The sequence below is a fragment of the Tauraco erythrolophus genome, chromosome Z (genome assembly GCF_009769465.1).
Source record: "Tauraco erythrolophus isolate bTauEry1 chromosome Z, bTauEry1.pri, whole genome shotgun sequence".
Taxonomy (NCBI): domain Eukaryota; kingdom Metazoa; phylum Chordata; class Aves; order Musophagiformes; family Musophagidae; genus Tauraco; species Tauraco erythrolophus.
The window spans coordinates 60,450,258-60,465,623 of NC_141496.1; the positions used below are offsets into that span (position 1 = coordinate 60,450,258).

The 15,366-nt window shown below is 43.1% G+C and overlaps 1 protein-coding gene across 1 annotated transcript; it reads right to left on the reverse strand.

Moving 5' to 3' along the window:
* Positions 1-541: 541 nt before the first annotated feature.
* PHAX (phosphorylated adaptor for RNA export) lies at positions 542-14,916 on the reverse strand. Its single transcript, XM_086629450.1, has 5 exons — positions 14,796-14,916; positions 12,028-12,635; positions 8,787-8,907; positions 6,365-6,448; positions 542-871 (listed from the first exon to the last, which is right to left on the reverse strand). Exons 1-5 carry the CDS (start codon positions 14,898-14,900, stop codon positions 602-604), a joined length of 1,188 nt encoding a protein of 395 aa, XP_086485576.1. The 5' UTR covers positions 14,901-14,916; the 3' UTR covers positions 542-601.
* Between the last annotated feature and the right edge of the window lie 450 nt (positions 14,917-15,366).

The window sequence follows — 15,366 nt, forward strand, 5'->3', positions numbered from 1 at the left end:
AGCCACTATTATAATACAAAAGAATGAAACTGCTGCAGAAATTTCAAACACACATTGCTCACCAGTGAGTGGTTTACAAGGTTGTTATTCAAAGGTCACTGACCATTAAAATTATGTTCATTTCACAAACCAATCTGTTTTTACAGGTTTTAATCCTATAAACACTGCTATTCTTGTCAACACACTGCCATATAAAGAACACAAAATCTTTTCTGTCAAGACTAACTTTATACTGTTTTTTCTGTTCAGCTGTAACGAGGAACATTGATCACTTGATTACTTTGTTAGCTTCAGCAAATTAAATGATGTATTTAGTTAAAACATAGCCTTAATTCCTAAACCTAACATGGGGCTAAAAAAGTTCTTAAGGAACAAACATGGTGACGCAGAGCTGTTAATAGTTTTTTAAGGACTCAGCAAACAAATAATAGGACAATTAACATCTTTAATGCTGTTAAATTTAGCTAAGAATTCTGTCATGTTTTTCAGCATCAAATATTTCCCATGTTTCTGCAGCTTATGAAAACAAGAAGCCATGGGATTATAAGAAAGGCTCATTTAATATGTTTTATAGAGACGTTGCTACTAAGAACATTAGTAACTAGAAGATCTCCAAATCATGAGCATTATCCATTTCAATAACATCTTCAGGTTCCATCTTTGATTCATGATGCCCTTCTTGTAGATCATCCAGGGAAGCCAGAGCCTCATTTGTATCACTAGCAAAAGTCTCACGAGATGCGTCATCGTATTCTTGCAGGTTAAGCCCTTTAATGGCTTTTTTCATCTTCTTTCCTAGAACTTGTATTCTCCTCTTCTTAGCAGCTTTTTTGTTTTCATACTCCTTTTGGTTTTCCAAATAGAATATTTCCTTTAAGGAAAATGAAAAAAGTTTGGTGTATTAACTTTACTAGTGTTTCCTAAAGAAAACATAGTAATTTTTAAAAAAAATTACAAATACTGTTGTATTTAACTAAGATACACATTATTGATAGTAAAAGTATGAGAATAGATGGTGCTTAAAGAAAATGTCCCATAAACAATTTTATTACATAATTTCTCAGTGATCTCAAAGTGTATGTAATTAAGTATCATTAAGTTTTCATTTCAAGTTTGCTCATGACATGGAACTGGGAGAAATGGGTCCCAGACCAAAGGATTGTGCTGCCATAGAGAGGGACCTGTAAAGAAAACATGACCAAAGGTTCTATGACAACTTGAAGAAACTTTCCTCCACAATTGAAATTCAAGTCCAGGTCTCATGATCTTTACTGTCAAACATTTGTGAACCCCGTTAACATCTTCTCTACTGCAAAATGTGCCAGAACCATTCACTGATAACTGATGGCAGTAGTGAGAGCAGCTGTGTGAGCTGTGACCAGGTGGACTATCTGCTAATCCTATTGGCAGAGCTGTGAGAGGAAGTAGAAAGGTTAAGGAGCATCAGGGAGTCTGAGAAAGAAACAGACTGGCAGTGTCATGCTCTGCCCTCTCTGAGACAGAAACAGGAACAGCCACCAGAAAAAAAAACAAGATCATGGGATCCTGTATCTTTCCCTCACCAGGATCAAGGCAGTACTTAAAGGAAAGGAGTGAATGGAGGCAAGTCCATGTTCAGGGTGGCAGATGAACCCCCTCCTTGCCCACCTCACGTTCCCAGCTGCCTCTGTGCAACAGGTATGAGGTTATGGATGTAGAAGGACCGTCAATGGATGATGTGGATGATGGTCCATTTACAGCAGAGGTGTTGCCAGGGTCAGAAAGTCCTATCCCCGTACCACAACCACCTCCATGAGGGGAAAAAGACAGGTTATAGTTGTAGGCAACTCCCTTCTGAAGGGAACAGAGGGTCCAATATGCCACACAGACCCTCCTCTTCAGGAAGTCTGATGCCTCCCTGGGGCCTGGGTTAAGGATATCGGTGGAAACTTCCAAGCCTGGTACAGCCCTTGGACTATTACCCACTACTGTTTTTCCACGTGAGTGGCGATGAAGTCACAACGCATAGTCCAAGGGAGATTAAAAGAGACTTCAGGGCCCTGGGATGGTTGATAAGGGAATCCGGAGCACAGGCTACTTTTTCCTCTCTCCTTCCAGTTGTGAGCAGTGACACTGGAAGAAATAGACGTGCCGTCTATTAATACGTGGCTCCGTGTTTGGTGTCATCGCCACAGTCTTGGGTTTTTCGACAACGGGATGGCCTACACGGCATCAGGCTTGCTGGCAGCAGATGGGATTCACCTTTCTCAAAGGGGGAAGATGGTATTTGCACATCAGCTACTGGTGCTCATTGACAGGGCTTTAAACCAGATTTGAAGGGGATAATATCAGGCTTGATCATGACAAGCTGAGAGCACCTGAAGAGCAGCAGAAAGGAATTACAGCCACTCCAGCCAGATTCATCAAGGGCCCAACTTAAATGCCCCTATGCAAACGCACACAGCATGGGGAATAAACGAGGAGTTCGAGATGTTTGCATGTCTGCAGGGTTATGATCTTATTGGCACCACAGAGATGTGGTGGGATGAATCCTAAGACCGGCATGTTGGGATGGAAGGATACAGGCTTTTTAGGAAGGACAGACAGGGGACACAAAGAGGAGGTGTTGCTCTCTATGTCAAAGACCAGCTGGAGTGCATGGAACTCCACCTGGGGATGGATGAGGAGCCAACTGAGAGTTCATAGGTCAGGATTAAAGGCAGGGCAGAGACAGGTGACATTATAGTGGGGGTCTGCTACAGGACACCTGACCAGGAAGACCCAGTAGATGAGGCCCTCTACAGACAGACAGGAGCAGCCTCACGTTCACAAGCCCTGGTCCTCCTGGGGAACTTCAACCACCCCGATACCTGTTGGAGGGACAACAGAGTAGGGCATAAGCATTCCAGGAGGTTCCTGGAATGTAATGATGATAACTTCCTTTTCCAAGTGATAGAAGAACCAACGAGGAGGGGTGCTATGCTGGTTCTTGTTCTCACCAACAAGAAGGAGCTGGTGGGAATGTGAAGCTCAAGGGCAGCCTTGGTTGCAGTGATCATGAAGATCAAGATCCTTAGAGTGGTGAGGAGGGAGCAAAGCAAACTCACTAGCCTGGATTTCAGGAGAGCAGACTTCAGTCTCCTCAGGGATCTGCTTGGACTAATACTATGGGATAAAGCCCTGGAGGGAAGAGAGACCCAAGAAAGCTGGTTAGTACTGAAGGATCAACTCCTCCAAGCTCAGAAGCAGCGCATCCCAACAAAGAGGAAGTTGGGCAGAAAGACCAGGAGGCCTGCATGGATGAACAAGGAGCTCTTGGACCAACTCAAGCATAAAAAGGTAGCCTGGGAGGAATACAGAGAAATTGTCTGAGCAACCAGGGATGAGGTTAGTAAAGCTAAAGCCCTGATAAAATTAAGCCTGGCCAGGGACACTAAAGGTGACAAGAAAAGCTTCTATAGGTATGTCAGTGAGAAAAAGAGGACTAGGGAAAATGTGAGCCCTCTCCAAAAGGAAATGGGAAACCTGGTTACCCAGGGCTTGGAGAAGGCTGAGGTACTCCATGACTTTTTTTCCTCAGTCTCCACTGGCAAGAGCTCTAGCTGCACAGCCCAAGTCACAGAAGGCAAAGGCAGAGACTGGGAAAATAAAGAACCACCCACTGTAGGAGAAGATCAGGTTCGACACTATCTAAAGACCCTGAAGGTGCACAAGTCCATGGGACCTGATGAGGTGCATCTGCAGGTCCTGAGGGAAGTGGTAAATGAAGTTACCAAGCCACTATTCATCTTATCTGAGAAGTCGTGGCAGTCCAGTGAAATTCCCACTGAACAGAAAAGGGAAAACATAACCCTCTTTTTTAAAAAGGAAAAAACCAGGAAGACCCAGGGAACTACAGGCCAGTCAGTCTCACCTCTGTGCCCGGCAAGATCATGGAGCAGATCCTCCTGGCGACTATGCTAAGGCACATGGGAAATAAGGAGGTGATTGGTGACAGCCAACATGGCTTCACTAAGGGCAAATCCTGCCTGACTAATTTGGTGGCCTTCTATGATGGTGCTATAGCATTGGTGGATAAGGCAAGAGCAATGGACACCACCTACTGGACTTGTGCAAAGCATTTTACACCGTCTCACATGACATCCTTGTCTCTAAATTGGAGAGTGATGGATTTGACAGATAGACCACTCAGTGGATAAGGAATTGGTTGGACGGTTGCACCCAAAGAGTTGCAGTCAACAGCCTGGTGTCCAAGTGGAGGCCAGTGACGAGTGTCGTTCCCCAGGGGTCAGTGCTGGGGCCAGTGCTATTTAACATCTTTGTTGGTGACATGGACAGTGGGATCGAGTGCACCCTCAGCAAGTTTGCCGATGACACCAGGCTGTGTGGTGTCGTGGACATGCTGGAGGGAAGGGATGCCATCCAGAGGGACCTTGACAGGCTTGAGAGATAGGCCTGTGAGAACCTCATGAAGTTCAACAAGGCCAAGTGCAAGGTCCTCCACATGAGTCAAAGCAACCCCAAGCACAATTACAGGCTAGGTGGATAACGGATTGAGAGCAGCACGGAGGAAACCGTATCCTGGGCTGCATCCAAAGAAGCGTGGCCAGCAGGTCAAGGGAGGTGATTCTGCCCCTCTGCCCCCTCTGCTGTGTTCAGCTCTGGGGCCCCCAACATAAGGACATGGAGCTGTTAGAGCAAGTCCAGAGGAGGGCCATGAAGATGATACAGGGGCTGGAGCACCTCTCCTCTGAAGACAGGCTGAGAGAGTTGGGGTTGTTCAGCCTGGAGAAGAGAAGGCTCTGAGGAGATCTTATAGCAGTCTTCCAGTGCCTGAAGGGAGCCTACAGGAAAGCTGGAGAGGGACTTTTTGCAAAGGTGTGTAGTGATAGGACAATGGGCAATGGCTTATACTGAAAGAGGGGAGATTTTGATTACATGTAAGGAAGAAATTTTTCACTCAGAGGGTGGTGAGGCAGTGTAACAGGTTGCCCAGAGAAGTTGTGGATGCCCCATCCCTAGAAGTGTTCAAGGCCAGGCTGGATGAGGCTTTGAGCAACCTGATCCAGGGGAAGGTGTCCCTACCCATAGCAGCGGGGGTTGGAACTAGATGATCTTTGAGGTCCCTTCCAACCCAAAGGGTTCTATGATTCTACAAAATAGGACTGCTACAAGTTTCCTCTGTATTTCTAGGGGGCGAATACAATGTAGCAGAGCTAAATGATGCTACATGCTTTTCTTTCCTTGCTGATTTTTTTAAAAAACATACATTGCATATAGAAAACATTAATGCTTTTTTTTTCCTCCCCTAAAGCTGCAAGTCAAGTGCTAAGGATATGGAGACTTGCAAGAGCTGTATACATGACAACCTCCATGATGACAGGATCACACATACTTTTCCCACAGGCTTGTGTGACAAATGATGTGTCATACAATCAAATAAGTTTGTTGAGTGAAAACTGCTGTCTCATTGAATGCTTGTCAGTATCAGCAAAAGAAGAACAAGACACACAATTAAAAGGGCATGGGAGAGAGCAAGAAGAGCAATTTTTTTTTTTGTAATGGGATAAAGTGATCAAAGTTGCAACTTTTTGTGACCACTGTAAGCTATGAAAGGTTTAGGTTTTGTTTGTTTGTTTTAAATATCATAAAACAGACAATCAAAATTCATGTTGATTTGTTTGTTAGTTCTCAGTGCAAGATGCTAGGATGGTTTAACAGAGTGAGCTGTGAGCATCTGCAAGCAAAAAATGAGTCTTTCCTTAACAAAAACTTTAATAAAGTGGCAAATACCATGATGAAAACCAGGTTGTTTTAACTGAAATGAAGAAAACACCATCTCAATCTCTTTCATACCCTTAAAGGAAAGGCTATCATATTTACAAGCTGACAAAATTATTTCAATGAGCCCCACAGAGAGGACAGTGAGCAGCTCAGACTAGCCTCAGACCAGTATCTGACTTAATGGGGAATACTACCTGGCGCTACAGCTGGAGCTATATAGGACAGAAAAGTTCTATTAAGAGAACACCGTTCAATCCATGAACAGTGACGCAGGGCTCCAAAGACAGAAATACAATTACAGGTAATATTGCTGTTATCTGATGAAAGTCTAGTGTTCACCTCTTCAGACTCTACTGTCTCATCATCCTCAACAGATTTTTGTGACTGGCAATATGAAAAAGGTGTTCTCTCTGCCTATGGTGAACAGTAATTCATCAATTTTGTTGTGGTTTATTTTGTTTGTATTTTGAATGTGAAAAGCTGGTTTCTTTGGAATACCGAGTTAAACTTGGTAGAAGTTATGAGAATAAATCACAATATTTCTAGTAGAAAACCACCAAAATTTACTTTGAACAACCATCTGCACTCTTGACAATTTTACCTTGATTTGCTCTTCTTTGATGCTAGGTGTGTTCTTCAGCAGGTTTAAATAAACGCCCCCTGGTGTTCTTCTCCTAGTGCCGTTCTTAACAGGGAAAGAGTAAATTTGTAACAGCAAGCTTAACACAATCTAAGCGTTGATACAAAACCAGCATCTAAGACAATGCTTGTATTGAGACAGAATGAAAAAAAAAGTTCTGCTGTGCTAAGTATTACATAAAAACAACCCTTGCTATGTTTTATTTGTGACTGAGCTAGTTGTAAGACGGTCAACAACCCAGCTTGCTACATTTGGACAGGTAAACTATGAGCTTTAGAAACATAAAAACATAAAAAATTTGCTTCAGAACATAAGATCAATGACTGTTCAATGACATATTAAATCTGATTTTTGTAGTGAAGAAACAAAACACAAATAGTATTCTAACTACCCTCACAACTACCTGCAACAACCTATATACTAGGTTAATACAGAACATTTCTAACACATAAGCCCAGCAAAACATCAAAAATGAATTTCATAAAATCATGTAGATAGCTTTTTAAAATTATGCTTAGCAATTCCACAACTTATCTGCGTACCTGCAAGATTTTGCATTTCTGCCTAAGGCACATGAAACACAACCTCTATTTTAAAGCTTCTCCTCACAACATATTAGTTCCATGCTTCAACAGCTTTCACTGTAACAGCAGTGGTGCAATGTGCCATGCTAAAGGACTCAGCTTTAAAACCGCTGCAAATTATAAGCACTATTTATCATGCTATTATTCATAGAATCATAGAATGGTTAGGGTTGGAAGGGACCTTAAAGATCATCTAGTTCCAACCCTCCTGACATGGGCAGAGAAATCCTCCACTACACCAGATTGCCCAAAGCCTCATCTAACCTGGACATGAACACTTCCAGGGATGGGGCATCCACAACTTCTCTGGGCAACCTGTTCCAGTGCCTCACCACCCTCAATGTAAAAAATTTCTTCCTTATATCTAATCTAAATCTCCCCTCTTTCAGTTTAAATCCATTGCCCCTTGTCCTATCACTACACGCCCTTGTAAAAAGTCCCTCTCCAGCTTTCCTGTAGGCTCTCTTTAGGTACTGGAAAGCTGCTATAAGATCACCCCAGAGCCTTCTCTTCTCCAGGCTGAACAGCCCCAACTCTCTCAGCCTGTCTTCATAGCAGAAATCACCATTCACAGTATATAAAACTGAATTGTTACTCCAGTGCTCTGGTACTGTACTAAATGTGACACTTTTCTGCTAAATAACAAAGTAAAATACAATGCAAAAGTTAAAAGAACAAAGAAGGTAAATTTTTAATTATGTTCTTGAAACAGCAGATGCTACATACTTTTATCATTCTATCAGCACAAAATCACAACGAATAAAAACAGTATCATCTGCCTTTCAAATGGCATACTCTGATCTGCAGCGAAAGGAACCTGTGCCACCAGGAGTTGTGTCCTTTCATCTCCTTCATAAACACTTATGACCAAGTATTTTTTCAAGACAACAGACTGCTTCTAAGACAGGTTGCTAGCTTGAAAGTTGTTGCTTTTTTTTTTTTTGGGGGGGGGAGGGGGGGGACACAGTTATGGTGGATTTTTTACCTTTTTTTTTTTTTAATTCTCCCCTTCTTTTTTTCCCCCTCCTCCCTTCTTCCAATGACACAACTTCAAAGATGTAAATTATAAACAAATGCCTGAAAGTACTAACTAGTTCCCTTCCATTTTTTTTTTCTTCTGCACTTTTGCACTGAGGCTCATTATTTAATAATAAAAAAACATACCAAGAAATTGGTAATCCAGCCATTCAGTATAGGATTTTTACCATGATTCATAACAGAAATCAGTACTCAGTTTTGCTCTACTAATACACAACACAACGGATCTCTAATAAAGCTAACAGCTTCCCTTTTGAAAGTTACTCTTCAAATGTGACACTAGAAATGCTCACTACTGGATATGCTGAGCTCTGATGGCATGCTGATTAACCGAGTCGGTAAGTCAGTGCTGTCAAACATCCACTTGACTTACTGAGGCAACGTTCCAGAGGCTTCAGCTGGATTCAAATGCTACAAATTTTTATTCAACCTTCAGAACTCTTCACCTTTACTAACTGTCAGGGAAAGATCTAATTTGAGGTAGAGTAACAGATACAAGGTTATCACTGCAAATCAGATACTAATCTCAGTACAAAAAGTTGGGCAATTTCCAGGTTCATTCATCTCATTGTTTACTCAAATCCTACTGGAAAGTTACGTAAATATTTATTAAGCAAGTTTCATGGCAAGGGAAGACCATGAAACTCTGGAAGAAGCTGTCCAATGTGAAAGCTGTGCCACAGTACTAAGCAAATATTCTACAAGTAAATAGTTGTGTGCGTCCGCCCCGCACAAACCCACAATTATCAGATTTTTCTTACCACTATGAACAGTCCACCATTTTGTTCCACTTCAGCTGTTTCCATAAGCAGTTCGATAGCTTTTCTTTTCCCAATTATTTTCACTACTCGGGCAATTAAATCTTTCTTTGGCTCACAAAGCCTGAAGAGGAGGGAAAAAAAAAGAAAGGCACATTTATTTTAAGTATAATTTCTTCAGTTAAATTGACCATGGCACTTCCATAATCAGTAACTCATTCTGTGGAACACAAAACTATATTAAAATTAAAGACTCTATACATTTAAACGTGTTTTAATGGCTTCTTAAATAAGATTTCAAAATACTGAGCTTCTGAGGGATAGGTTTTTCTAAAGCATGCATTTTTTAAAATTGTTTCAATGAAAATACATTGGGTCATGATTTTTTTTCTATTGATGTGTGAAAGATTAAACCGTTTAAGAAACTGCAAAGATCTCTATAAATCTCTGAAATTAAAGTATAAAAGTCTGCTGTGCATTTAACAGTTCAAATTACAGCACTTTTTACAGTCAAAATAACAATTAGCCAGAGACAACAGTAAGTGTATAAGTTCCTCTGTAACATGTGCCATTCAAACCTACATAATAAAAAAGAAATCAGTCTGTGGACTAATCTATGATAACCTACAAAATGCAAACAAGAAACTTTTTGCAATATTACTGAGTTAAATTGTATTCTTTTGTTCCAACAACGTCCTCATTCAGAAGTTTTCATTGGAAGTCTGCATGAAGGAAGAGGCTTACATAGCATCAATTCACTGTGCCAAAGCATATACCTCCACTGGAAAACACTGTTAAGCCCACAAAACAATACCACTTGTCCAGAGCAAGAGTTCATACGCTAAATTCTTATTTTTTTAATGCTAAAGCTTCTCATCAAGCACAGTCCCAAGCACAACAGCTCAGTGGCACCAGAAGGCAAATGCTTTCTTAAACATTTATAGGATTGAATTCTAAATTGTGAATTATTGAAAGAGATGGAAACGCTTCTCAAAGATGCAGAGAACTTTAAGATAACCAGGATTCCTTAAAGAGCTGGTTAAACAGACCTCCTGTTAGTAGCAGTGGCAGCTTAAACAGTCAAATTCTCATGTAGTGTTCATTCTGGCCCTGAACAATCCTTCTGTAAGTGTGCTTTAACAAGCAGCTGTGCACTGCAACAGGAGCTGAATGAGGTAAAGGGCAAAAAATGGCACAAGATGGTCAGAAAAACTCTTTGATTTCAGTTCACTGAGTGGGCCAGCACAACAAAAGGTTATGAATCCAGGCACAGATGACACAGCACAGATCAAACAACAGTGCTGTGATGTGTATAACCACAATCCTACTGATGCAATTCAGCACCGCTACTGATATAAACAATTACAAAAAAGAGGCTTCTGCCATATTTTGATGAAGCTCAATATAAGAAACAAAAGTTTATTATAAGAGACATGCTCGAAGTTTTCAAATCCATAAATGAGAAGCTACCAAGAACTGAAAACAGCATTAGTCACTGTCTAACTGCTGTATTTCAACATCCGGCGATACCAACTATCACATGCAAGAAATTAACAGTGATCAATAAATCCAAGTTTTATTTAAAGATCAAGCTAAGCGTCAGTAAGTCTTGTAACTCTTGTTCTGTTTAACATTGTCGTCTTCTGTTGCACCACTGAAAAAGGACGGTGGCAGTTTAAGTCAATCTGAGTAAGAATTGCTGCAGCCATGCACCCTCCCTCACACCATCAGTCCAGTGCTGCCAGTGCCTGCTCAAAGGAAACTGTGCAGCAAATTGGTTCGGTGAACAAATCTGTCTGCGAATTAACTCTTTAAAAAAAGCAACAGGCTTTTGGACAGATAAGTTTTCTGTCTCAGCTCAGTGTACCATTGTCGTGGTTTAGGCCAGGTGGCAACTGAACTCCATGCAGCCGCTCACTCAACCTGCCCCACCCCCAGGGGATGGGGAAGAGAATTAAAGGGGAAAAGGGAAAGACACTTGTGGGTTGACATAAGAACAATTTGATACTACTATTATATGAATATACATATGTACAGTGATGATAACATATACAAACAAGAGAGGCACAGTGTAATTGCTCAGCACCCCTTGACCAAGGCCTGTCTCGTCCTGGACTAACAATCCCGAAACAGTTAAGTCCTGACATTGCAATGCCGGACGAGTGAGAGGCCCAAAAATACAGCGAGAGAGAAAGTGAGAGTGCCGGAAGAGCAAAGGCCCTTCTTTCCGGCTGATGCTCATTTTTATGCTGGACATGACGCTGCATGATATGGAATACTTCATCAGCCAGTTTGGCCCTCAATCCTAAGTCTAAGTACAAATCCTAAGGAGAGTCGTGGACCCCCCGTCCCGGCCATGCTCCCCCCTATCCTGTTGTGCTCCTGCACACAGCAAGAACACGGCAGCTGAAAAATCCTTGACACCTCAGTGCCAACTATAAACATCAGTGCGCTGTCAGCATTCTTCTCAGAGCAAGTCTCAGACTGAAACCAAAACACGGAGCTCTTCTAGCTGCTAAAAAGGAGAACTAACTGTCCCAGCTGAAACCAGGACAACCACAACTAAGTAGCAGGACTGTGCTGCACCACTGGGTGGTGTTAAGTGCGCATATGGCTGAAGCTTAGTAACCCCATAAACAAGCACAGAACTGAGGCTCAGTCTCCCAACACAGAACGAGGCGAGGCTTGATCTCAGGGCCGGTGTCTAACCTCGGCAAAGCCCTTAGTTAAAACAGCAGTAAAATGTTTTCTTCAGACAAGCATGTTCCATGTAAAGAATAAGTGTATTTCAGAAGCTGTGCTCTCCAAAACACTACACGGTCCGAGTCATCTACAGTTTCAAAGATTTATAACTTAGCCAGATTTTTATGGCGACCACAGCAGGTGTTCACTGGCGTTCAACTCCAAACACGCATCTTTACTCATAGGGTATTTCCTACTAAAGTAAAGCCACTACTAAACCTGTATCACGAGAGACGGTATTTTTCCTTGCCATTGTTCTCAAATAACAAACCATTTTGGTGGATCTTTAAAAAAAATAAATTAGACAGTATTACTGGATCCTTCCACGAGATATCAGCCATAATGCTGCACTTTAATCCCAGGATTTTGGAAACACACACAAGGCACTCATGCTTTTTGTAATCTGGTACGACACCTCACATATTTAGCAGTAAGAAAGCTTTTTTCCATCAACAGCTTACCGATACTGAAAGAAGTGAAGATATACTGTTACTAAACTCACCGATAAGCAATTTCATCTGCCACTTTCTCCTCTGAATCTTCTTCTGTTATCTCATACCTTCCTTTGTATTTCATTTCTTGTCTTTCGCCCAGTCTATCTTTTACAGGCCGCTTCCGTTTGAGAAAGCCTTGCCCATTTTCTTCTTCTGCTGGCAATGTCTTCTTGTCATCATGCATGTATTCATCCAGTTCTTTATCTAAAGTCTCTGCCTCCTTCTGCTGAGCTTCCTTCATCAGCTTCTTAGCCAATAAATAATTGTAAGTCTCAGACTGCCTACTTCTGTCAATACTACCGTCCATGCCTAGAATCCCAAGTTCAGTAGCCACCGCATCCTGATTCTGCTCCTGGAGAACTACACCCCAAATGTTGTTGACCTTCTTTCCACCTAGAGAAGTTTGTTTTTGGTGGCTCTGGCTAAGCTGAAAAGGCTCAGATTTAGCAGGAGGAAAGTTGAAACATTTCTGTCGTTTTCGTTTCCACAGACAGCTGTCATCATCAGATTCAGAAAAGCTTTCATCACTTGAATCCACACTTTTGGTTGTCCGATAAGGAGCACTTGGTGCACATGATGAAACACTGCTTTGGAATGGTCTGCCATCATGTGGTTTCTGAAATGAAAAAGTAAATGTCCATTAATTTAATCAGCCTATAAATTAAAAGGGCTATCAAGTCACACCAAAGACTTGATTAGCTAGCAAACTTAATTCTGACTCATGTGACTGTTTGTGCAGTCCTCCACGAGCATCTTTTGTACTACAGTTGACAGGTGCAACCTATGAAGCCTCTGTATTTTGAACGCTTGTATATGAAAGACGGCACGGCTTCTATAGAAAACACGTTTCGGGAGTCGCTCATCTACTTAACGTAATCTTTGCTGAATGAAATTAAAATTGTCACGAGACTGGAAAAGCTACAAAAACTCCCAAATTGGACAACGACACAACATGCGCAGCAGTTCTAAGAAAGACTGAGAAAAACAAAACACCACAGAAACTTACCAGAAGTTTTTTTAACAGCATAGAAATTAATATTCTCTCCAGAGTCTGAAAGCAGTCAAGACTAGTGATCTGCAACCACAACAGTATTCCCAGAGACTCAAGTGAGAAGAAAAAAGGACCAAAAACCCCAAAACCAAACTCACAAAAAGCACTGCTCAGACGCTGAGAAGCTAACAGTGTATTGTGATTCTGGTTCAATCAGGACAGCATGTGACCAGCTGGGGAAAGTGGTACCTTACAGAAGGTAAGGTACCTTCTTTCTTTAAATCAACACCACAGACTCACTGTGGTTTCTTACTAATTAAGACAAAACCCCTAAATGTTTCAAAAACTTTAAAAAAAGTCTTATTGCTACAAAAATATTCATGAAAGGCTGTTTCTCCACACACCTGACAAATAAACGAAAATATGAAAGCCAAACCTGCCCAGATCTGCATAACCTGTGAAAGCACCATGGGTCACTTATTCCCAATTGCTGGAAACTTTTGGCCATGCTGTCTGGGCTGATCCGCTGTAAGCATTTTCCTTACTCATAATTCCTGTTTTTCTTTAACTCATTTCCTACTGTAAAGTTACACGCTATCCCATGATCTTATTAAAAATAAGATCTCTTCCTTCAGTTTAAGCTGAAATAAAAATCAGAAGAGCTTTAAGCAGAACCAATGGATTTAAGCAGGTTACCAATAGAAATGTTATAGCTTATACACATATAAATAGCACTGTTTTGAGCACCTAGGTGTGCTTGCTTCGTGATTTCACCACCTAGCTCCCCTCTCTGTACACACACATAATAAACAAATATCTCGACTCTGTGTGTAAACTTGCTTTTTGCACACTGGGTAAAAGAACTCTAGATTTTGGGACAACACTTTCACCAACATTATGGCACTATTTCTTCTCCCTCGTATTAGCAAACAGAAAGCACAAGTCCTCAACTTATTTTATCGTGTTATGAAATGCAAAGACTTAATTTAAAATGTATTGCATAATGCAAAACACTAACAACTCCATAAATTAAAAAAAAATCCACCCTTACGTCTGTAATATTTTTTTTGTGCTACACATCCCAGAACTATATTGCAAATAAATCAAGCTAACTAAAGAAAATAAAATAAAAATTCTTACATATACAGTGTCATTCGCTGCTTCATCGTATTTTGAAATCTTTTCCAGCCCCCACACCACCATAAATTCCTCATAAACTTCGTTACATGCTCTAACGCGAAAACAAAACGAGACACTTGGAAATAAATCTCTCTTCAGCAATTCAAGGATGCAAAAGAGCTGCAGGGTCAAGGGAAAGGAGCCATCACCTCCCACTGCTTTAATGCGGTTTTAGAACAGTTTGTTTCTTCTGGAAGCGATCAGCGGCGCTGCCTGTGACCACTCTCCTTTGCCCAGCAAACCCAGTAGCCGGCAACAACAAAAGCCTCCCCTCGCCCCGCCACAGCATGCCGTCTCCCCACATGAACTGGCGGCAGAAGAACAAGCCGGTTCCCGGGCCCAGGGCACGGGACAAGCAGTCACCCCTCGGGAAGGGCCTCCTGACCCCGCCGCCCAGGCCGTAAAGGCCGCCGCCCCCCGCCCCCGCATCCGCCGAGCACCGCTCCCGTTCCCCAGCGGGCCCTCTCGCCCGCAGCGGTACATCACGGGCAGCGGCGGCGGCAGGGCCCCCTGAGGCCCTCTCGCTGCCTTCTCCCGGCAAGGCCACGGGCGGCTCGGCTCCGGGTGGAGCCTGGTCCTCGCTGCCTGCCACCTCCCGTTCCTCACCTGCTGCGGATCCCCGGGGGAACCGGCGCCGGGCATGTCGGAGTCCGAGTCGGAGAGCTCACCGTCCTCCACGTCTCCCTCCATCCTCCTCGCCTCCAGCGCCATCTTGTCGCGGCGACACGGAAAGCGCGGCGACGCGCGGCCGACCGCTCTCACCAATAGGAGGGGCGGGCGGGTGTGACGAAGGGCGCGGTGCGTGTCGGGAACGCCGGGGAGCGGACGGGGCGGGGCGGGGGCGGGAGGCGGTGCCGCCGGGGGGGGCGGGGGCGGGAGGCGATGCCCCCCGGCGGCATCGCCTCCCGCCCCCGCCCCCCCCGGCGGCATCGCCTCCCGCCCCCGCCCCCCCCGGCGATCGCCGCGGACGTGTCCAGTGCCGGCACAAAGCGGCGCAGGTGAAGGTCAGCCCCGGTCGGCTTTCCCGCGTAGAAATTCAAACACACCGCGTCTTCCGCGGTATCGCGTCTCCGCTCGTGGAGGCGAGTGTTATTTATGCTCACTTATGTCAGGAAAAAAAAGGTCCTTTTGATTACAATTTCTTCACAAATCTTCACGGGTAGCGGTTCTTCGATAA